The sequence below is a fragment of the Coregonus clupeaformis genome, chromosome 33, assembly GCF_020615455.1.
Source record: "Coregonus clupeaformis isolate EN_2021a chromosome 33, ASM2061545v1, whole genome shotgun sequence".
NCBI classification, from domain to species: Eukaryota; Metazoa; Chordata; class Actinopteri; order Salmoniformes; family Salmonidae; genus Coregonus; species Coregonus clupeaformis.
This window is the reverse complement of record NC_059224.1, coordinates 27,252,488-27,274,894: the sequence shown is the minus strand read 5'-3', so window position 1 is coordinate 27,274,894 and position 22,407 is coordinate 27,252,488. Positions and strand designations below refer to the sequence as shown.

General features: G+C 41.3%; 3 protein-coding genes across 4 annotated transcripts; 1 reads left to right on the top strand and 2 right to left on the bottom strand.

Annotated features, from left to right (window-relative positions):
* Window positions 1-5,035: 5,035 nt before the first annotated feature.
* On the bottom strand, window positions 5,036-9,104 carry LOC121548735 (protein FAM89A-like). The gene is made up of 2 exons (XM_041860281.2): window positions 8,683-9,104; window positions 5,036-7,416 (listed from the first exon to the last, which is right to left on the bottom strand). The coding sequence occupies exons 1-2, from the start codon at window positions 8,932-8,934 to the stop codon at window positions 7,156-7,158; spliced, it is 513 nt and encodes a 170-aa protein (XP_041716215.2). The 5' UTR covers window positions 8,935-9,104; the 3' UTR covers window positions 5,036-7,155.
* Window positions 9,105-12,394: 3,290 nt separating this feature from the next.
* On the bottom strand, window positions 12,395-16,135 carry LOC121548929 (DNA-dependent metalloprotease SPRTN). 2 transcript variants are annotated; one of them, XM_041860603.2, is made up of 6 exons: window positions 15,992-16,135; window positions 15,446-15,765; window positions 15,160-15,259; window positions 14,900-15,028; window positions 14,490-14,808; window positions 12,395-14,367 (listed from the first exon to the last, which is right to left on the bottom strand). In XM_041860603.2, exons 2-6 carry the CDS (start codon window positions 15,754-15,756, stop codon window positions 13,385-13,387), a joined length of 1,842 nt encoding a protein of 613 aa, XP_041716537.2. In that variant the 5' UTR covers window positions 15,757-15,765; window positions 15,992-16,135; the 3' UTR covers window positions 12,395-13,384. The 2 variants fall into 2 exon arrangements, with proteins under 2 accessions (XP_041716537.2, XP_045066016.1); XM_045210081.1 differs by having other exon boundaries at window positions 15,446-16,135.
* A 270-nt stretch (window positions 16,136-16,405) lies between these two features.
* Window positions 16,406-19,974, top strand: LOC121566684 (exocyst complex component 8-like). The gene is given in 2 exon segments (XM_045210080.1): window positions 16,406-17,324; window positions 17,327-19,974. Coding segments are annotated over 2 exon segments (2,040 nt in total). The 5' UTR covers window positions 16,406-16,519; the 3' UTR covers window positions 18,562-19,974.
* Window positions 19,975-22,407: the final 2,433 nt, after the last annotated feature.

Sequence of the window (22,407 nt, the reverse complement as noted above, 5' to 3'; positions counted from 1 at the left end):
CCCTTGAATGAGTAGACCTGACAACAACCTCTCTGTAGGGATTGGAGTTAATGAGGCTACGGGACATTCCTGAGGCAATTTGTGAAATACGTACCATCTTAGAAAGGGAGGGAGCACATAGTGAACATATTCTTTATTCCATGCAATGCCAAAAGCCACAAGCTGTGTTTAAGCAAAAAATATTTTGATATGGGACGTGTGTGTGTATGTTACAGAAATCAGTAATCCCATTTATTGTCTTAAATTGTTTTTGAATTGAAGCTGTAAAAAATAGCAATATTCTCTTGGTGATCAAGCCTATATGATTAAGACTAGGAACGGTGGAATGACAAGCATTTGACACATGCTCACAGAGGCTGGCTTTATGTGCTAAGGCCCCTTGAGACCTTCTAATCGGTTATGTAGTGCATACCCAGACATGAGTCTGCATATTTCCTGACCAAAGCCAGCTGATTTCTTGGTATTTCTTAACTGTATAAAGCACACTAACCTGTCCTCTGGAAATGTTGTTGTTGTATGCAGACAGAGCCTAAAGTCAGTGGGAATAAAATTATATATTTTTGATAACTCACTGATTTTTCCAGCAGGTCTCATTTGTTGTTTCTCACTTCTTTTTTTACAGTAAAAAATAAATAAAAAAAAGACATGTTTCTCATTCCTGCCATAACTCGGTTCAAATGGAATGCCAAGATGCATGGTGTGCTCACAAGTTGTAACAGGACTTTACATTGTTGAGTGAACTTTGCCTTGGAATGTTTTGTTTGGTATCCTTACCTGGATACCTCAAGTGGATCTGAGCATCTGTCAGTCTGAATGGTCCAGGATGACAAATAGTCATTGTTTTTAGACCACTTGACTTGCAAGCACATGTGGAATGAGAGGAGAGAAGATTAAAAGGCATATCCTGAATGAATACTGAGTATCTGTATCTTATCCAATCAAGAAGGCATGTCAAGTAGAAGCGAACACTAGTCACTTTAATAATATTTACATATCTTGCATTACTCAGCTCATTTGTATATACTATATTCTATAATATTCTACTGTATCTCAGTCCATGCTGCTCTGTCATTGCTTGTCCATATATGTATATATTCTTAATTCCATTCCTAACTTAGATTTGTGTGTATTGGGTATATGTTGTGAAATTGTTAGAAATTACATTAGATATTACTGCACTGTCAGAGCTAGAAGCACAAGCATTCTGCTACACCCGCAATAACATCTGCTAAATGTGTGTATGTGACAAATAACATTTGAATTTATTACAATAAAATGTCATTTGATTTGTAAACAACCTGGAGCCTGCAATGCTAGAAAAGAGATTCAACCCCACATGTTCTCAGGGCACATACTGTAGGCTAATGTATCTTGTAAATCGGAGATGTGTATTCTAAAGAGCAGGGGGGGTCACTTACGGCAGAAGTGTGCCCATCTCAAATAACCCTCTGTTAAAACCAACAAACAGAGATCTCCTAAAGCTTGGCGTGCTGAACCAGCCCGGTGCCTTCAAACAGGGGGAATTTGTTATAATATTATATTATAATATAATATAATATAATAATAATATAATATAATATGCCATTTAGCAGACGCTTTTATCCAAAGCGACTTACAGTCATGTGCGCATACATTTTTACGTATGGGTGGTCCCGGGGTTATGAAAGGCCTCAGGTGGTCGAGGGTAATTGTAGATCCATGATTTGAAAGATTACACTGCTTGTGAAATTGACCGATGTAATAAGCGTTCCAAATAAAGCATACATACCCAGCTCAGTGTTGGTAATTGAGAAAGTCTGAAAGTGTTCGCTGCCATGTGTTTGCTGCCATTCCATTGACTCCGTTCTTAATTCTATTGCGACCCAATGCTAGAAATGTGAAATAAGCAATAAGAAGTGTGCTCCATTATTATGATCCGTCCTCGCCTCAGCAGCCTCCTGTGGCATCCACAAATTAATACATACCATACGAAACGTAACATATTATACTAAATGGAGTGTCTCGGATTTACATATAGAATAATACGAAATGCTCTGAGACCAGGTTAGCTAAATTACTCAAATGTAAATATAGCCCCACAGTGGATGTGTCATAATACCCATAAAACTTAGCAGTCAAACAGGGAAATTGTTTCAATTGTTTTTACCCCCACTAATTTTCCCCATAGGGTTTTTTAGAAACACTTAAAATAAGGGCTGTGTTTCCTGTAGGCTTACCCTTGTGTGACGTTTTGATAACCATGTAAATCTCTCTCTGACAAGGTGACGTTTATAAATATATTAGACTCTATTTACTCTCATATTCGAAAATGCAAATTAGCATCAAAGTAGACATCATGTAAGAGTACAAATCCCTGCAAGCTCCTGCACGTCATCTCTAGCTGAAACCTTTGCTAAACAGGTATTGTGTCAATTTAAAACTTGCATAAGACAGTTCACAGAATTGCCAATTTAAATAAATGTAGCCAATTCATTCATTACTACATTTAGCTAACATTAGATTACCTTTGCCTCGAGTTGGCAGTCTCATCCAGATCAACATGGTATTTGTAGTTCTTTATGATAGCTACATTAGCAGCTAATTAGCATTACATTTTTTGCGGGTAAATACAGGTGAATATAGTGAAGTCCCCTTGTCCTAGAGGGTAAGCCTACACGAAACACAGCCCTTATTGTAAGTGTTTCTAAAATCCCCTATGGGAAAAATTAATGGTGTATACTACTTAATCTGAAAATTCCTAAACTGTACTAGTTACATGGTTTATACTCCAGAATGTTTTCTGGCGTTAGTAAAACCAAGGGAATTAAATGGTGTTATTTCCCATTAATTGATAAAACTTTGAGGTGAGCAGTGTGTTTGTGATCTGAGTGTTGGCACAGCCCAGTTGCACATAGCCCAGTGCTTGTGTGGCAGAGTGACACATACTGTACCTTGGATTTGCTTTCAATCAAGATTATGTTAATCCACCACAATCTCCTAAACAGGTGCTCAGCACAGAGGCGTGTTCAGTACAGGCTGCATTCCAAAAGGGCACTTCTCCTTTGAATACATGTAGCCCATACTGTACTCTGAGGAATACGTAAATTTGTGTGTGTGGAGAGGGGATTAGTTCAGCTCTGCCCTGATTTTAGCTGCCCAGCTGGGTTGGTTGGTACAGTGAGGGAAAAAAGTATTTGATCCCCTGCTGATTTTGTACGTTTGCCCACTGACAAAGAAATGATCAGTCTATAATTTTAATGGTAGGCTTATTTGAACAGTGAGAGACAGAATAACAACAACAAAATCCAGAAAAAAGCATGTCAAAAATGTTATAAATTGATTTGCATTTTAATGAGGGAAATAAGTATTTGATCACCTCTCAATCAGAAAGATTTCTGGCTCCCAGGTGTCTTTTATACAGGTAACGAGCTGAGATTAGGAGCACACTCTTAAAGGGAGTGCTCCTAATCTCAGTTTGTTACCTGTATAAAAGACACCTGTCCACAGAAGCAATCAATCAATCAGATTCCAAACTCTCCACCATGGCCAAGACCAAAGAGCTCTCCAAGGATGTCAGGGACAAGATTGTAGACCTACACAAGGCTGGAATGGGCTACAAGACCATCGTCAAGCAGCTTGGTGAGAAGGTGACAACAGTTGGTGCGATTATTCGCAAATGGAAGAAACACAAAATAACTGTCAATCTCCCTCGGCCTGGGGCTCCATGCAAGAACTCACCTCGTGGAGTTGCAATGATCATGAGAACGGTGAGGAATCAGCCCAGAACTACAAGGGAGGATCTTGTCAATGATCTCAAGGCAGCTGGGACCATAGTCACCAAGAAAACAATTGGTAACACACTACGCCGTGAAGGACTGAAATCCTGCAGGGCCCGCAAGGTCCCCCTGCTCAAGAAAGCACATATACAGGCCCGTCTGACGTTTGCCAATGAACATCTGAATGATTCAGAGGAGAACTAGGTGAAAGTGTTGTGGTCAGATGAGACCAAAATCGAGCTCTTTGGCATCAACTCAACTCCCCGTGTTTGGAGGAGGAGGAATGCTGCCTATGACCCCAAGAACACCATCCCCACCGTCAAACATGGAGGTGGAAACATTATGCTTTGGGAATGTTTTCCTGCTAAGGGGACAGGACAACTTCACCGCATCAAAGGGACGATGGACGGGGCCGTCTGACCTCTGTGATTGCCAAAAAGGGTTTTGCCACCAAGTACTAAGTCATGTTTTGCAGAGGGGTCAAATACTTATTTCCCTCATTAAAATGCAAATCAATTTATAACATTTTTTACATGCGGTTTTCTGGATTTTTTGTTTGTTATTCTGTCTCTCACTGTTCAAATAAACCTACCATTAAAATTATAGACTGATCATGTCTTTGTCAGTGGGCAAATGTACAAAATCAGCAGGGGATCAAATACTTTTTTCCCTCACTGTATATGACAACGATGGTTGACGGTTGCTGTCTGTGAGAAGATACAGTAACAGGACAACTGTCTGAGGGTCCACCAGTGTTGATCACATGATTTGTCTACGGAGCCTTGACCTAATAAGAAAACACTTGCAGAGCCATATTGTGCAATTGCTCGCTACTGTATCTGAGCAGGAAATTCCAGAAGCTTTGCTTCTCAGTTTTCAGTATGAGATAGAAACACTTATCTTCAGCAGTACTCATACAGTAGATGTCTAGTTACATATCACACATCATATGAATTGGTGCTTATTTTGAACAAGACAATCTTTTTTAAAACTATGTCAAACAGAAATAGTGTTGAACTAGTGAACAATTCTCCGAACATAGATAGTCAAAGAAGAATGTCTCTATGGTAGCTATAAAGCTTTTATAAACTATCCAAAAAGTAACTCTAAAGAAGTGCAATGATGCACTGTTCTGTTGGTGCCAAAGGTGGCATTTGATCAATACACTATCAAGTGGTGAGTGCTGACCTGTAAAGCCAAAGCTAATTTTAGAGCTACGAAGTAGAGACAGTTGTGTTCAGTTGCCTGTGAATGACAGTTTCATGCTGGAATAAGACAAATCTGAGTAAAGTCATTTTATTAAATCCATAAGTATAACTATCACATAAGAGAGCATAAAAACAATCTTCCAAAAACAGTAGTATGGTCATTCACTGAAAAATAACAAATATGATGAATGGATTGAAACAAAACAAACCCTTTAAATATTGTCTTTGAGTTCTATCGGAAGGAACAATCAAATATACATCAAAACAATCTTCCACAGGTGAAATTCATATGACTTTCACTGGGACTGGGCCTTTGATAACAGATTCACTCATCTTGGCCTTTTTCGCTAAAAATATGGACTGAAATCATTGGGTAAAGAAGCAAATCTAAACGTAAAACATGTCAATGTTCTTTACACTTTGAACATAAATGTTTGCTAAGATTGATGTTTAATTTCCTTGGCTTGAGGTCTATATTGGCTCCTTTAGGTCTCCGTAGATTCTGATTCAGCACCAACAACTCGAAATGACTGTGGTAAGAAAACAGCTTTCCGATTGAATGAAATCAAGACATTGTGCATCTGGATATCGCCACATGAAAAAGGAACTCATCGGGATGCAGTTGTGTACATTTCACATCTGTATTACTCTGGATTATTGACGCTGGTGAAGAAACCTCAGAGGTTTCCTTTAAAAGGTGGGAATTGAACAAGTAACTGTGCTGGAGTTACAGTATAATGCGCACTGTATGCGCCATAAGAAATGACCAGATTGAGAAAAGTGCTGTGAGTTGAAGGGACAGATAACAGCAATAGCCAAGGTTGGACACCCAAAGGCACTAAGTGTGGAGATTCCTGTTTAGTGTGATGCAGAAAAATAAGACTGCTATCCTGTAATACTGAATTTCAACATGGGGCTGGTGGCAGCAACATATACATTTACGTTGAAGCTGGAGGTAGAAAATTCAGTACATGATAACACATTGAGGCATAAAGTTACCGAGGACATTTTCTTTAACTCCCCATTTTGAAAGCATGCTGTACCTGGCCTCCAGTCATCCTCTGGTGTGTATATTGTCAAATGGCATTAATCATAGTCAAGAAAACATACATCTAAACAGATCAACCTCCTGTATTACAAAACATTCTTGATATAGTGTAACATAAGAAAAAGAAAAAAAACTGTCTAGGCGCATCTAGAAGAACATTGCACAGTATCATTCCTAAAACTCATTACAATTCAGCAAATGTGCGTCAATTATACTCTTTGGTTTGCGTACCACAAACACATGAATTGTGGACCAATTTACACAAAAAAAGTCAGGATTCACACGCAGAATTTCACTTCAAGAATGCACTTTCTAGCCTGTATTATTTTGATGAGCAGTCTATGCAGCTAAATGTTGAGTGCAGACTTGAGATAGGTGTCAGTTGGCTATGGAAGACTGTAATGGACAGAATTGCCAAACATGTACTAAATGCATGTCGTAGTGGGGTCAACATATTATAAATTCATAATGAGTACCCTGTATTGATTTGTTAAATGCAAACAATGGTTACGATGGTGATATCTGTACTTAATTCGACAATCCAGTTTCATTGAAGAACTGTTAACTGAAAAGGTATGGAGAGCCACAGCACAATATGAAATGAAGCATACCATAGGGCTTCGGAGAAGCACATGCCTACTTCGCCCGGTCTAAAACCATTCCAGAAGTAAGCTTTTCCAGCATTTTAATACTTTTTTTCACATTTCTATACTTTTCTCCAGTCTACACCACACAAACCAGTAACAGTCAAAGTTGCCACTACATGCCATCTAAAAGTTGATTTCCTCCATCACTGATTGCAGGGACAGGACTCGCATCCCTTTTGTTTATCAAGACTTCCCAGTCTCTGGGATTTCAACCCTGTAAACATTGTGATGACAGAGCTTGGAAGTACTCACAACCAATCATTTTAAAAAATACTCAAAATGTTCATAGTAATAGGAGAACAAAAATGACCATATTATAATTTATAATAAATAATGAACCTTGGTTTATATATTTGTATGAAAATGTCTGCTGAAAAATTACTATAAGCCAGCAAAACAAAATGCATGGCACAGCTCTTTATAAAAAAAAATAAAGCATATTGCCTCAAACGTGTGGAGTCAAGCTTTGGAGCCAAACAGCTCAGCTCTTGGGTCTCTCAGATGGTGATGTGGAAAGAGTCTCCTAGCCAGGAGTCCTTGCTAGTCCCGTTTTTGGGAGATGTAGCCTCACTTCCCTCCGGTTGGTCAGTTGGTGTTGTGCTGGTCTCCTGGTAGTATTCATCATCTTCATCGAAGTAGCCATTCTCTATCCCGTGCGCGGCACTGAGGTCATGGCAACTGCCCTTGTACTCCTGGATTGACTCATGGAGGGACCAGAGCTGACACAGCAAAGACATATCCTGCTGACGCAACCCCACCTGGAAAAAACAAAATTAAACCAGAATTATTTCAAGTTTTCACAAAAGGGTGTTTTGTACTATACCTAGGTCTAAATTTGAGAGAAGACAAAAATGAGCAGATGGTGCTTCATGCCTAGCCCAATATTGGACTAAAGGAACCTGACATTACTCCGTAGTCGTTGGGTAGAGAAGAAGCAGTCGTCTACGAATCTAAATGTTCTGTTTAAAAGGCGAATTGGTGCTGGAAGTGAAAACAGCCAAATTCTCCATCTAAACGTGAATCGGTTCCCAATTGTGGTATGGTTCTAGAAACATAAATCCCCCTACTGTCATAATATATCAAAAATAATTTCACAAATGCAAAATACACACTTACTGTACACGTAACCGGTTTTAAACAGTTGCAGCCGAAAGTATTTTTCAGTGACTTGTTTGTGGCGTCTGTCTTCCGCAGATAACGAATTAGACGCAGATAGCTAATTAGTACAGGTGGTTCAATCGGTCTTCCATATGTTTTCCGTAAACAAGTGCTGTAACATGGAAATATTGTCGTGTGGGAACCCTAACCCTATAAAGTTCTGTATCCATTTTTTATTTTTTTAAGTCTTGCGTATAATATCTCCTTCATATTATAAATGAGAAGGTCCTTATGTTTCCAAAACCGTACCGCAAGTGATGCCAGTTAATGTTCAGACCGAGGGTCGCGACTCCCCCCTACAGAAGCTAGTTTAAAGTTGTGTAATGGAACAGTCATGATCAAGGGCTACTTCATGCCTTTAGCTATAAATATTTGCTTCTCTCCATTCAAATCAATAAATATTAATCCCATTAGAGAATAGGCCTACAGTGAGGCTGAAAGAAAGTTTGATTTGTAAACCTTCAAATAGCTACTCATACGGAAACATCTGTTCACACAAATCAATTTAGTATAGACTGTAGGCTAGCAAAGAAAACCAAACTGGCACCAAATCCTACAAGTAATAACAATGTATCAATGTTTCATTGTTGTCATGTCACCGTTGAGTATTGGCTACAGTGTTGCAAATCTTATCACAGAAATTGGCAACTGCCAGTGTCAAATTTCTGTTTACATGTTTTAGCTGACTATAAGAGCTAGTGTACTAATTAGACCATGAATTAATTAAGTCATTTTGGAGTAATTTCGTGATTGTCAGAACAGCTGCTGCTCTCATATGATTTCACCATTCTGCCTTGTAAAACGAGAAGAAAAACAACCCCATCACGATCCTGTTTGCAATTATAAATCACATCCCCTCCACTTACCATTTCTTTTCGGAGGAGTGCTAAAGCCGCATCAAGGTTGGCCGGTTTATTCGCAAGCAGATTGTCGGAATTGTTTCGCCCACGGCTAAGGTCGTCTTGGATCATGGTTTTCTTTGCATACATCCTTTCCATCTCTCTCCAAGACCCGCCGCTTGAATTGAGCAAGCCGCTTAAGCTCTTCGGCAGTGGGGGTAGCCCCTCAATGCAGGCCAGTGTTCCGCCCGCTGTGCCATTCGCCGATTTGCCGTTCATCGTTATACCTTTTTAAGTTAAATTCAATATTTTTAGTGGGAAGAAGTTTTAGTGTTTATAAATAACCACATTCGGGAAAGAAATTCGCCTCTCCGACGAGCACCATGCAAATCATTCGTTAACGCCAACAGCCGTAATCTCCTTTATAGCTCTGGCTGACTCGCACTTCCTGTCCCTTTAACACAGTTCCAGGCTGATTGGGCGTCACCCACGGTGACGGACAGGAAATGGGGGTTGAATATTTATAACCTTTACCAGTATTTTTTTTTTTTTGGGGGGGGGGGGTTAGAGACGCTCCTACCTAATTCATGCGATTTATTGCTGAAGTGAGTCACAGCTCTACAGTGTGGGGATTTGATTTATTTATAAGACAATTGGCTGCATTCACACAGGCACAATTTTCACTAATTGGTATTTTGACCAATCAGACAGGCTCTGAAAAAGAGCTGCTGTGAAAAGATCTGATGTGATTGGTCAAAAGGCCAACTTGTGGAAAAATGTCAGACTTGGACTGCCTGTGTAAACGCAACCAATGATGATGAGGAACCACCAAATAGACATCATTTAATATTTTATCAAATGAAAGTTATCAAGCTAATTTTCTTGAAAGTCTCTTGTGGGATTTAAGTGCATTGATATAATGTTGCACACTTCGCAAAGAAACAAACATGACATATGCTACATGAATACCGCTGAGAATAGTTCAAAAGGCATTACTCAGGGTAAGGTCATCATGACATGTGTCTGCAGAACAAAGGTGTCACTATGGACAGATGGTGGGTTTTCCAACCATGGTCCTGTTTCATTAACAGCCCCTTAACAAAGAGACAAAGCCCACCCAACAGAGGCACATGTGGCCTATACAAGGGCAGATGTCATTGAAGAAGCAAGGTCTCAACAAATGGTGTAATTTTAAACATGAAAAACTAAATAATCGATTTATTCCCTTAATTAAAAAACATTATTTTATACTCTATGAATTGGCAGTGCATCAATATGAGTTTAAATGTACTTTGATGATGCACTGCACAGTCAAGACAAGGACAGTTAGTGAGTGACTACCCATTAGGCCTTCCTAAGTGTTGGTGCCTTTTGACTGCAGCGCACTCAAGCTGTGGACATGTTCTTTAAATACAGGCTAGAGATAACAGGTGCAACTCATCTTCTTAACTTATCTTCTCAAGACAAGCAAATCTTCTCATTTGCTTATCTTCTCCCTAAAATGCATTGTATGCTATTTTTCACTGTGCTAATCTTCTGGGATGTCCTCAGAATCTTGCAGGTCAGGAGGAGCAGATGTTGTGAGATACAGCTGCCTGCCTCATTGTTGTGCCTTGAACTCTACTGCCCTCCCTCTCTGCCCCTCTGCCATGACATAGCTAACCCCACTGTCTCTGCATTTTCCTTCCCTAAATAACATATGCCTTGATTTTATTCCAGGATAAACCAGAAACCACTCAGGGAAAAACATTCCTTGGTACATGTTAAGACCACAGACACAAATAACCCCATTGGTATTATATTGCACAAGCAGGTTTTCTTTTCGGAAACTGTCATTGCTCTCTTGGCCCGGTCTAGATACAGTGAGGGAAAAAAGTATTTGATACCCTGCTGATTTTGTACGTTTGCCCACTGACAAAGACATGATCAGTCTATCATTTTAATGGTAGGTTTATTTGAACAGTGAGAGACAGAATAACAACAGCATGTCAAAAATGTTATAAATTGATTTGCATTTTAATGAGGGAAATAAGTATTTGACCCCTCTGCAAAACATGACTTAGTACTTGGTGGCAAAACCCTTTTTGGCAATCACAGACGTTTCTTGTAGTTGGCCACCAGGTTTGCACACATCTCAGGAGGGATTTTGTTCCACTCCTCTTTGCAGATCTTCTCCAAGTCATTAAGGTTTCGAGGCTGACGTTTGGCAACTCGAACCTTCAGCTCCCTCCACAGATTTTCTATGGGATTAAGGTCTGGAGACTGGCTAGGCCACTCCAAGACCTTAATGTGCTTCTTCTTGAGCCACTCCTTTGTTGCCTTGGCCGTGTGTTTTGGGTCATTGTCATGCAGGAATACCCATCCACGACCCATTTTCAATGCCCTGGCTGAGGGAAGGAGGTTCTCACCCAAGATTTGACAGTACATGGCGCCATCCATCATCCCTTTGATGCGGTGAAGTTGTCCTGTCCCCTTAGCAGAAAAACACCCCCAAAGCATAATGTTTCCACCTCCATGTTTGACGGTGGGGATGGTGTTCTTGGGGTCATAGGCAGCATTCCTCCTCCTCCAAACACGGCGAGTTGAGTTGATGCCAAAGAGCTCGATTTTGGTCTCATCTGACCACAACACTTTCACCTAGTTCTCCTCTGAATCATTCAGATGTTCATTGGCAAACGTCAGACGGGCCTGTATATGTGCTTTCTTGAGCAGGGGGACCTTGCGGGCACTGCAGGATTTCAGTCCTTCACGGCGTAGTGTGTTACCAATTGTTTTCTTGGTGACTATGGTCCCAGCTGCCTTGAGATCATTGACAAGATCCTCCCGTGTAGTTCTGGGCTGATTCCTCACGGTTCTCATGATCATTGCAACTCCACGAGGTGAGATCTTGCATGGAGCCCCAGGCCGAGGGAGATTGACAGTTAATTTGTGTTTCTTCCATTTGCAAATAATCGCACCAACTGTTGTCACCTTCTCACCAAGCTGCTTGGCGATGGTCTTGTAGCCCATTCCAGCCTTGTGTAGGTCTACAATCTTGTCCCTGACATCCTTGGAGAGCTCTTTGGTCTTGGCCATGGTGGAGAGTTTGGAATCTGATTGATTGATTGTTTCTGTGGACAGGTGTCTTTTATACAGGTAACAAGCTGAGATTAGGAGCACTCCCTTTAAGAGTGTGCTCCTAATCGCAGCTCGTTACCTGTATAAAAGACACCAGGGAGCCAGAAATCTTTCTGATTGAGAGGGGGTCAAATACTTATTTCCCTCATTAAAATGCAAATCAATTTATAACATTTTTGACATGCGTTTTTCTGGATTTCTTTGTTGTTATTCTGTCTCTCACTGTTCAAATAAACCTACCATTAAAATTATAGACTGATCATTTCTTTGTCAGTGGGCAAACGTACAAAATCAGCAGGGGATCAAATACTTTTTTCCCTCACTGTATATCCCCATAAAACCTTCCTGTACTTTTTGAATGCGAATCAAAAGACCATTCTCAACAATGCTCTATGCCCTTGGAGAGGCAGGAAATCTATTCAAAAGCATCTAAGCATGTAAGGGTATTGAAGTATATGTGTCTGAGAATGTGATTTTTCAGTCAAATGAATTAGTGTAGTTATATGATTAAATGGTATTTGAGACCATCTTATTGATTTCTATTAGTCTGCCATTGTAGTCTGACTTTGAGGAAGGAGGACTATGAAAAGTAATATTCAGTCAAAATACACATAAAGGGTATGTAAGAACATTTTATTTCCAAATAAATGAAGCCCTTCATAAACATTCCTATTAAAACATGAACGTTGGTCTTATTTCGGCAGAAACAAAACAAATTCAACATTCCACTTAACATTTATCAGTAGCACACATGCATAAAATAATCTGCAAATACATTAATACTATTTCAATGATGATATTACTAATGTAAAGAAAAAAACAAGACAACTAAAACACGAAATAGCTTCAATAACAGCCTTGTTACTGGTTGGCTACACACTACTACTACTGATAATTTACAGAGGCTTTAGTGAAATTCACATTAGTGCTTTCCATTGAACAAGGCATTAAACTATTGTTGATGACATGAGTCAACACATGCCCTTGTAAAATACTTGACCCTGTTGAATGTGACGAATTCTAAGGCCTAGAGAAGTGAATTGCAAGCACGTGTGAAATTCAATACTGCCTGATCAGCATACCAGGCAGACACTTTCCAAATTCAAGACTGCAGCAAATTGCCTATGTAATGGCAACATTGCCTTGACCCATCAAGTCAAAGTGGCACCAATTAAATCAATTCTTCCTGAGCGAGGACCTTTCCAGTGCTAAAACATTTGGAGAGTTTTCTTAAAAACATGGTAATTGATCAAAGTTTCAGGAAATATTTACATGGATCTACTAAGGCACAAGTCTCTCTGCAAAATATCATAAACTTAACAACTTCAAAAGAAAAGCAAAGTCACCTGGTGCAGTCCAGATGTTCTTCTTTAAGACTAAAACCAACAGGGTTTTTCCAGAGGGTTTTACATGATGTAGGAGATGCAAACTGGAAAACTGCATTTCTAATTACAGCAGTACTACATGAGATACAAATGACATTTCAACTTATTAGCAAAACCGACTTTGAATTGAAGGAAACAAACTCTATAAACATCACCTATGCTTAGACTTGTTAGAGGTTGTGCAATATAAAACAGCTGCTGGGCTTTCTCCTCACATTTCAGTTTTCTCACGAGAGACAGGAATCTAAATGTGCATTGATTTTTGACTCTTGCACCTTGGCTTGGCATACAGGGCAGCTGACGTTCACAGTAAGGCTTGCAGAGCTGTCAGTGTTGTTCTGAACTGCAGGATGGGCTGCTGGGGTAGTCGGCCTGGCAATGTCCTCCCTTGTACCCCTGGACGTTGATGACTCACCAATTGTTTGCTGAAAGAAGTCAAAGATGTGAGCAGAGGTGCGGTCTTCCCAAGGCCTCTTCCTAGAACCTGGAATGTTGACGCCACTAGGCTTTTTAGGGCCTTTAAAATATTTGGAGGGGTGAGGCTCGGTGGACACAACAGGATTTGATGCGGCCGGAACACCAGAGTAATGGCTGTGCAGTTGTCTGATGTCTGAGGAACTGGCAGCTTTGGCTGGTTGTCCAAACTTCAAACTACCCACAGATGAAGATGCACTTTTGGTCTCAGCTGGTGGATTTGAGACAGTGGAGGTACTAGAACTAGCTGCACGTCCAGACTTCCAGCCACTGGTATTAAAGAGGTCTTGGACAGACCTTTGCTCTGTTTTGGTCTTTAAAGCGTCTGAGGAGTCACTATGTGGCTTGGTCACAGTGGTGTTGGATTTGTAAATCCTAACAGGTGAGCCACTGATGTTGACAAATGCCTTGGTGTTGCTGACAGATTTTTTAACAGTGGGTTTCGGTCCTCTGAATGGACCGTGTGCTCCCCCTGCTATGGAGGTTGTGGTGCTTGTAGTCCCCTTCTTCTGTGGGCGGCTCAGACCTGGCCGTCCAGGCGAGTTGATTCCTTTTGCCGTCGCCTGAGCTGGAGGTGACAGCACAAGCCTGGGAGACGCAGGAGTAGTGAGGGTTGTTGTGGGACTGTTGACAAGAGGTTTCTTGAGTTGAAATGACGATGGCTGTGAACTCCCTCCAAGCAGAAAGCCTTTGCCACTGAATGGGATGATATTCCTTATGTCCTGTAAACCAGAGCCTGAGAAAAACATTGAAAATAAAATATAGATTCACCAAGACACATTCACTAAGCCATATTTTTAATTATAAATGATTTTACTGCTCTCAGCATTCATCAGATGAGAAAGAGACATGTATTACCTGCAGTAGCTGTACTGGAAGGCTTGCTGTTGCTTGTGGGCTTGTCTGTAGGCTTCTTGTCTTTGCTGGTGTCTGTCTTGCCTTGGCTGTTGTCAGTCTTCTTGCCTTTCTTTCCATAACCCTCCGGCTCCTTGACCTTGGTATAGTTGCCCCCACAGGAGCGCAGGTGGTCCCCCCACCATGTGTCTTGGGCTGAGGGGGCACGGTTCATTGCCCTCTTCACGTATCCAAAGTAGGGCTTGCGAGTCTGACAGGGCCCATCACAGCGCCACCAGTGCTGACGGTAGAGATCCACTTCATCATGGAAAGTGTGATAGACCTGGTGGAACACAGTTGATTCAGAAGTCAGATGCATATCAACACAAAGTACAATTTGACAGTTGACATTGACCGGACACAGAAGAACCTACTGTGATTTTAGTCCCAGTAGCTTGGTTGATTCTGTCCATGTGCTTGCAGAACTCAGGTCCATGCCCATCACGATCTCTGTTGTTTTGAGTCACGAAGAGCAGTGCATGGATCATCTCATGCAGAAGTGTCTGGAATAATTAACAGAGTATTTTTCATGTTATGCTATACTGAAGAAATGCCACCACAGCCACTTTGCATGTGTTAAATCTTATACAATTACCCTCAATCTGAGAAGGTTCAGGTTGGTTAGTCAAAGTACCTGTACAAGATCCCGACGGGGTCTGAGTTTCAGTAAAGGCTCACTGAGTCGAATAGAACACAGTCCACCTCGTCCTTCATAAGAACACACACCTGCGCACCTACAATTGAAGATTTTATGAGGAGACAGGCATTGAATAATATAAATAAGGGAATACTCTAACCACAAGAGAACAATCACAGGTCGAGTTATACATGGACAGTGAATGGGCAACATTTTTGTAATGTATGAGCTCCAATCATAAACATGTGAATCATATCTGATGATTGATACAACAATGACTTACAGTGTCATTCGGGGGCTCCATTTGACTTCCACACCACTGAGCTTTCTCCAGAAGAACGTGTCATTGAACTCCAGGAACATTGCCCTCACATCTGGGCTTGGGTCAAGCGTCTCCCACGACTCATCCACGATTGACATCGGTTTCTCGGGGGCAATAGATGGAGGTGAATAGGGGATGACATCGCTGCTAGACTCAACTTTCCGTTTTTTGTTGGTTTGGCCACTGCTGTTGTCATTATTTGTTGTATATGTGGATGCCTCGGAATTAAACTGCTCTTGCAGCTGAATGGCAAGCAGGAAATCTTCATCCATGTTCAACTACTGATGAATGAACAGATCATTCAAGTTAGATGGATATTGAATAGCTAAATTAGCTAGCTTGTGATGTAACGTTCCTAGCTAAATAGCTAGCCAGTTGGCTAATGAACGCACCAAAACCCAATTCATATATGATTTGGCGCTGGATAGCTCTAACTTTAGCAACCATCAGTTGACTGTCATCGCGGTCTAATAAATATGATTGTCATATATATCTACGTAAGCGTACCTCAATATCCAGCTTAAGTTAAATGTAGATTCATTTCGGTAATTGTTTAGGTAGTTAATGGGCAATACTACAGAAAAAAGTATCTCCTTTTCAAAATACTTCCTGTTTACGTGCCTTCCTAGTTTACGTCTGATTTCCTTCATTCTATGGTGCTGTTGGGAATTCTGGGATACGTTATTCCGCCACAGTAGCACTCGCGAATAAATGTCGTCAAACTTAACAGTTACTCGGGATTTTGTATAATTACACTGAAATGAAATAAAATCTATAAAATACAAATGTTGACTGTAATTTTGATCTCTCAATATGACTATCACAATTAATTTTTATTTATTTTATTTGACATTCTTTTTTTTTACCCATTGACGTTCTACTGGCCACCTAATTTACATCTCGTGACGTTTTGGGCAAAGATGTTGTTCTATCTGTGTTTTGGGTGTTAACCTAGTTCCTGTTAGCGCAGCAGCTAAAAAACCCCCAACATATTTATGTATATTAATCAGAAGAAGACACCCAGTAACTTGGGAGATGGCAGATCAGGCGAACAGACTGCGCAAGCAGTTAGAATCAGCTAATTTCGACCCGCAGAATTATGTCCAGCGTCTCTCACAACAATCTGATGGCGACAGAGATTTGCAGGAACATCGTCAAAAAATACAGACCCTGGCAGATGAAACGGCTCAAAACCTGAAGAAAAATGTCTACAAGAATTACAGACAGTTCATCGAAACTGCCAAAGAGATTTCATACTTGGAGAGTGAGATGTACCAACTGAGTCATATTTTGACAGAGCAGAAAAGTATCATGGAGAGCATTACCCAGTCTTTGCTCTCAACAGATAAGGATGAAACTGCAAAGGAGATGCTGGCAGCATTCCCTAAAGACACAGAGGAAGTGAAACAGAGAACACTGACTACACTGCTTGAGAAAGTGGAGGGGTGCAAAAACATTATGGACACCCCAGGCAGATATTTAGTGTACAATGGCGACCTGGTTGAATATGATGTGGACAACATGGCACAACTTCGAAAAGTGCATGCCTTACTGATGAATGACTGCCTTCTCATTGCCACCTGGTTAGCGAATCGCTGTGGTACAGTGAAGTACAAATACAATGCACTGTATGATCTGGAGAGCTTTGCCATTGTCAACGTGAAGGACCACCCCTCAATGAAGGACATGTTCAAAATCCTGATGTTCCCCGAAAGCTGCATATTTCAGGCAGAGAACAGCAAGATTAAAAAGGAGTGGCTGGAGATCCTTAATGAGACCAAGAAAAACAAAGTGACAAAAGAAGAACACAAGAAGGAAGAGGTAGAGGTTCCCAACTCACCTGTCCAGACGCCTCGGTTTTGACCAACCCTTTTGACTCAGAGGAGACTGTGGATCTGAGCTTGGAGTTGATCCAGGAGCTTTCCGAGGACCTGGACATGTGCATTGCCCAGCGGGACTTTGAAGGTGCCGTAGACCTCCCCGACAAGCTGAATGAGTACCTGAAGGACAAGCCTGTCAATCTGAGGGTGAAATACCTCCGGGTGAAGGTGGATGAGCGTGTCCGACAGCTGACAGAGGTGCTGGTGTTTGAGCTCTCTCCTGACCGTTCCCTCCGCAGGGGACCCAAAGCGAGCTGTCGGGCCATGTCTCAGTTAATCCGGCTGGGGCAGCCCACCAAAGCCTGTGAGCTCTTCCTTAAGAACCGAGCCGCTGCTGTGCAGACCACCATCCGCCAGCTGCGCGTTGAGGGGGCTACTCTGCTCTACATACACAAGCTTTGCAACATCTTCTTCACAAGCCTGCTGGAGACTGCCAAATAATTTGAGTTTGACTTTGCCGGTAACACAGGCTGCTACTCTGCATTTGTGGTCTGGTCCCGGTCATCCATGAAGACATTTGTGGATGCCTTCAGTGGGCAGGTGTTTGACAGCAAGGAGAGCCTCTCCACTGCCGCTGAGTGTGTCAAGGTGGCCAAGGAGCACTGCAAGCAGCTCAGTGAGATCGGCCTGGACCTCACCTTCACGCTGCAGTCCCTCCTGGTCAAAGACATCAAGGCAGCCCTGCAGAGCTACAAGGAGATCATTATTGAGGCCACCAAGCACCGCAACTCTGAGGAGATGTGGAGGAAGATGAACCTGATGACTCTGGAGGCTCTGACCAAGCTGAAGGAGGAAATGCGCAGCTGTGGTATGAGCAGCTTCAATCAGTATACAGGAGACGACTGCTGGGTCAACCTCAGCTACACCATCGTGGCCTTCACCAAACAGATGATGGCTTTTCTGGAGGAGGGGCTGAAGCTCTACTTCCCAGAGCTGCACATGGTGCTGCTGGAGAGCCTGAGGGAGATCATCCTTGTGGCTGTGCAGCACATTGATTACAACCTACGGTGTGAACAGGAGGCAGAGAAGAAAGCCTTCATTCTTCAAAATGCAGCCTTCCTGCACGATACTGTACTCCCTGTGGTGGAGAAGAGGTTTGAGGAAGGAGTGGGGAAACCTGCTAAGCAGTTACAAGACTTGAGAAAAAGTGCACGGCCCATTCGTGTCAATCCTGATAGTACTATGTCTCAGGTCTAGTGGGTGGATGATAACCTGGTGTGAACAGCACTTTGATGACACTGTTGAACTTCAAATCATTGGCCAGAATTTATTAAATCGATGTATTCTGTCGTAGAGGCTATTCAGTGATAATTCTTTCTGTTTATTGTGATGTTGAAGAAAATGACATCGAGATAGTTTGTGATTTTGAATTTCCCATATTTTTCCTATGCTTGATGATATAGCATTACGAATAGAAGGCTAACTGCAATAGGATGACTGATTCATGTATTAACCTAATGCATTGACAATGGTATTGATTTGTACAAATGCGCCTCTGAAAAACACTATGGTATCACACAAATTCTCTCACAAAATAACAATTTTGTCCAGTTTACTGAAAAAACTATTTGTTTATATATGTATTTAACCAAATGGTGAAAAATGATTTTGACTTTATAATATAGCTTTGGACCTAGGCTTGAGTGTTTAAAAACAAAAAACAGATCAGGGGATTTTTTAAATCTACAATATTTGACACTATAATATTTTTATATTATATTTTTCATATCCCCAATGAAGATTTTCAGAACAAAGCCTCAAATAACCCTTTTGTTATTTCTGAATAAAATAGGGGTTTTATTTTCAATGTTTTCCATCATAACAGATAACAAAAAATTATAACCTTGTAACATGACATTGAATTTCACATAGAAAATCTCATGATAATGGATTAGATATTCAAAATATTTCAATGGGTTGAAATTTGTGACCTGCCTTGAACTCACTCTGATGATGGCGGGTTGAAAAACAACTGAGTTTCAGATAAAAGCCCTTATCCCTTTGATTTATTTTCTTCCTTATATTGTTACATTCCTAGAGAACATATAACATATAATTAATCAAATATTCACAAAGGACCCTTGAACTACAAGCAGGGATTAGGCTATGGGAGTGAAGCTTGCTTTTGGGGATAACCTGACCTCACCCCACCCCTTCAAATCTTCTAACTGCAGTTCTGAGAAAGGTTTCACGTTTGATTAGTCGTATGTGTGGGATACGCACGGTATACATCGTCCAACTAAATGCTTACTAGCACGTTCCTTCTCGACAATGCAACAACAATAAGAAATAATAAAAGATAAGAATACATACATAGGTATAATACAGGAAGGCACAATTTATAGTCCAATATTTACACGTGTATTGGAGAAAGGACACCAAGAGTGCTGATTTGTCTAGGATGCTCTTCAGCCACTTGCTGAGTGGTTAATTTTGACCAAACCAAATAGACCATTGAAACTTATTGTAACATAAACTCACATAGTAGGCAAGGTGATAAATCATATTCTGTGTGATAAAGCTCTTCAACAGCCAATTATCTTCCATTTGAAATAACTGCTATGGATTTGATTGACATTTTTGGGGAGAAAGGAATTCTGGCATCCCGGAGTTGTGACAGCTACCATATTTCCTGCATAATTGGAATCAAAGATTAATCTTGAAATCATTCAATTAAAGATAGCCTAGTCTTTTTTTGATTGTCTAATTTGGGAGTGTGTCATACAAAGCATGAATTATGAATTGTTCATGTTGTGGTGTTTTTCCCATTGTATGAAGCAATTAGAATCCTAGTATGACAGCCCTTTGACTGGATCTCAGGTAATCTGAGACCAATTGATTTATAAACTCCCACAATGGATGTAACTGCTGCAATGCACGTTAGGGCCAGGGGACACATTATATTGTCCTGACCGGTTAATTATGCCTGACAGTTGCACATTTCAATGATAGTGTGCTCACAGTGACACAGTAATGCCAACCAATTTGGCAAGAACAACGGGCGCATATGCAAAACGTGAATCATGGATAGATATACAGTACATTACCAAAAGTATGTGGACACCTGCTCGTCGAACATCTCATTCCAAAATCATGGGCATTAATATGGAGTTGGTCCCCCCTTTGCTGCTATATCAGCCTTCACTCTTCTGGGAAGGCTTTCCACTAGATGTTGGAACATTGCTGCCGGGACTTGCTTCCATTCAGCCACAAGAGCATTAGTGAGGTCGGGCACTGATGTTGGACGATTAGGCCTGGGTCGCAGTCGGCATTCCAATTCATCCCAAAGGTGTCCGATGGGGTTGAGTTCAGGGCTCTGTGCAGGCCAGTCAAGTTCTTCCACACCAATCTTGACAAACCATTTCTGTATGGACCTCGCTTTGTGCACGGGGGCATTGTCATGCTGAAACAGGAAAGGGCCTTCCCCAAACCACAAAGTTGGAAGCACAGTATCGTCTAGAATGTAATTGTATGCTGTAGCGTTAAGATTTCCATTCACTGGAACTAAGGGGCCTAGCCCTAACCATAAAAAACAGCCCCAGACCATTATTCCTCCTCCACCAAACCTTACAGTTGGCACTATGCATTGGGGCAGGTAGTGTTCTCCTGGCAACAGCCAAACCCAGATTCGTCCATTGGACTGCCAGATGGTGAAGCCTGATTCATCACTTCAGAGAACGTGTTTCCACTGCTCCAGAGTCCAATGGCAGCGAGCTTTACACCACTCCAGCCGAGGCTTGTCATTGCGCATGGTGATTTTAGGCTTATGTGCGGCTGCTCTGCCTGTTCTTGTGCTGACTTTGCTTCCAGAGGCAGTTTGGAACTCGGTAGTGAGTGTTGCAACGGAGGACAGACGATTTCTATGCGCTACGCGCTTGTGTGTTCAACCACTTCGTGGTTGAGCCGTTGTTGCTCCTAGACGTTTCCACTTCACAATAACAGCACTTACAGTTGTCCAGGGCAGCTCTAGCAGGGCAGAAATTTGACGAACTGACTTGTTGGGACGGTGGCATCCTATGATGGTGCCACGTTGAAAGTCACTGAGCTCTTCAGTAAGGCCATTCTACTGCCAACGTTTATCTATGGACTATGGACATGACTATGTGCTCGATTTTATACACCTGTTAGCAACGGGTGTGGCTGAAATAGCCGAATCCACTCATTTGAAGGGGTGTCCTCATACTTGTGTATATATAGTGTAGTTCTGCCTATATATATCAGTGAGAAAAGGGAAACGTTCTGGGAAAATTGGCAATTTTATTACAGTTTTTCTCAATTGCTAAAACACTAAACCCTATTGTCTGTACCAAATGCTCAGTTGCCTGAACCCACTGATTGAATCAATCACTCTTTTGGCAAAACCATAAGCACTTTTCACCTGTTTAGACACAACTTGCCAACACATTTTCATTGTGATGCACCCGTGCTGCATAATGGTGAGCACATGTGACAAAAGTCAAACACAATTAGAGCACAGGTATCACCACTTGAACACAACAACTCAAAATTGATCACACTTGTGGCTAATGATGTGAGGGAACATATACAGTAAGCCAGTTCAGAGAGCACTAGTTTGTGAGGCCCTACAATGGATAGAAATCTGAGAGGAAGAGTTCGGGTGGTGAGAGGAGGTCGAGGTGGTCGAGGTGGTCAGCGAAGACAAAGAACAGTAATATCTGATGAAATCAGAGCTACTGTGATTGACCATGTTCTTGTCCATGGTATGAGCATGAGGGAGGCTGGACAAAGGGTACAACCAAACATCAGTAGATTCACTGTGTCCACCATAATCCGAAGATTTAGAGAAGAGAACAGGTAATTACCTTTTTTTGACATTATAGTACAGTATGTAAATGTTGACAGCAATTACTGTATGACATACTATATACTGTACCACAGTATACTGGAAGTGAATATATGTTTCAGTACATCACTGTACCAATGTACTGTAGTATTGTAATGGAGGGTTGGTCTAACTGTTTGTAGGCCTACTATTCCATGTATATTTTTTGTAACTCCATGTTCTCTTTTTGTAGAATTGAA

Coding starts and splice junctions, on each gene's coding strand:
- LOC121548735 (XM_041860281.2), bottom strand. CDS start 8,934: ATGAACGGCAAATCGGCGAATGGCACAGCGGGCGGAACACTGGCCTGC. Junction 7,417..8,682: donor CACTCCTCCGAAAAGAAATG/GTAAGTGGAGGG, acceptor TGTTTTTTCCAG/GTGGGGTTGCGTCAGCAGGA.
- LOC121548929 (XM_045210081.1), bottom strand. CDS start 15,756: ATGGATGAAGATTTCCTGCTTGCCATTCAGCTGCAAGAGCAGTTTAAT. Junction 15,260..15,445: donor TGGAGCCCCCGAATGACACT/GTAAGTCATTGT, acceptor CTTCAATTGTAG/GTGCGCAGGTGTGTGTTCTT. Junction 14,368..14,489: donor TTCCAGTACAGCTACTGCAG/GTAATACATGTC, acceptor TGTTTTTCTCAG/GCTCTGGTTTACAGGACATA.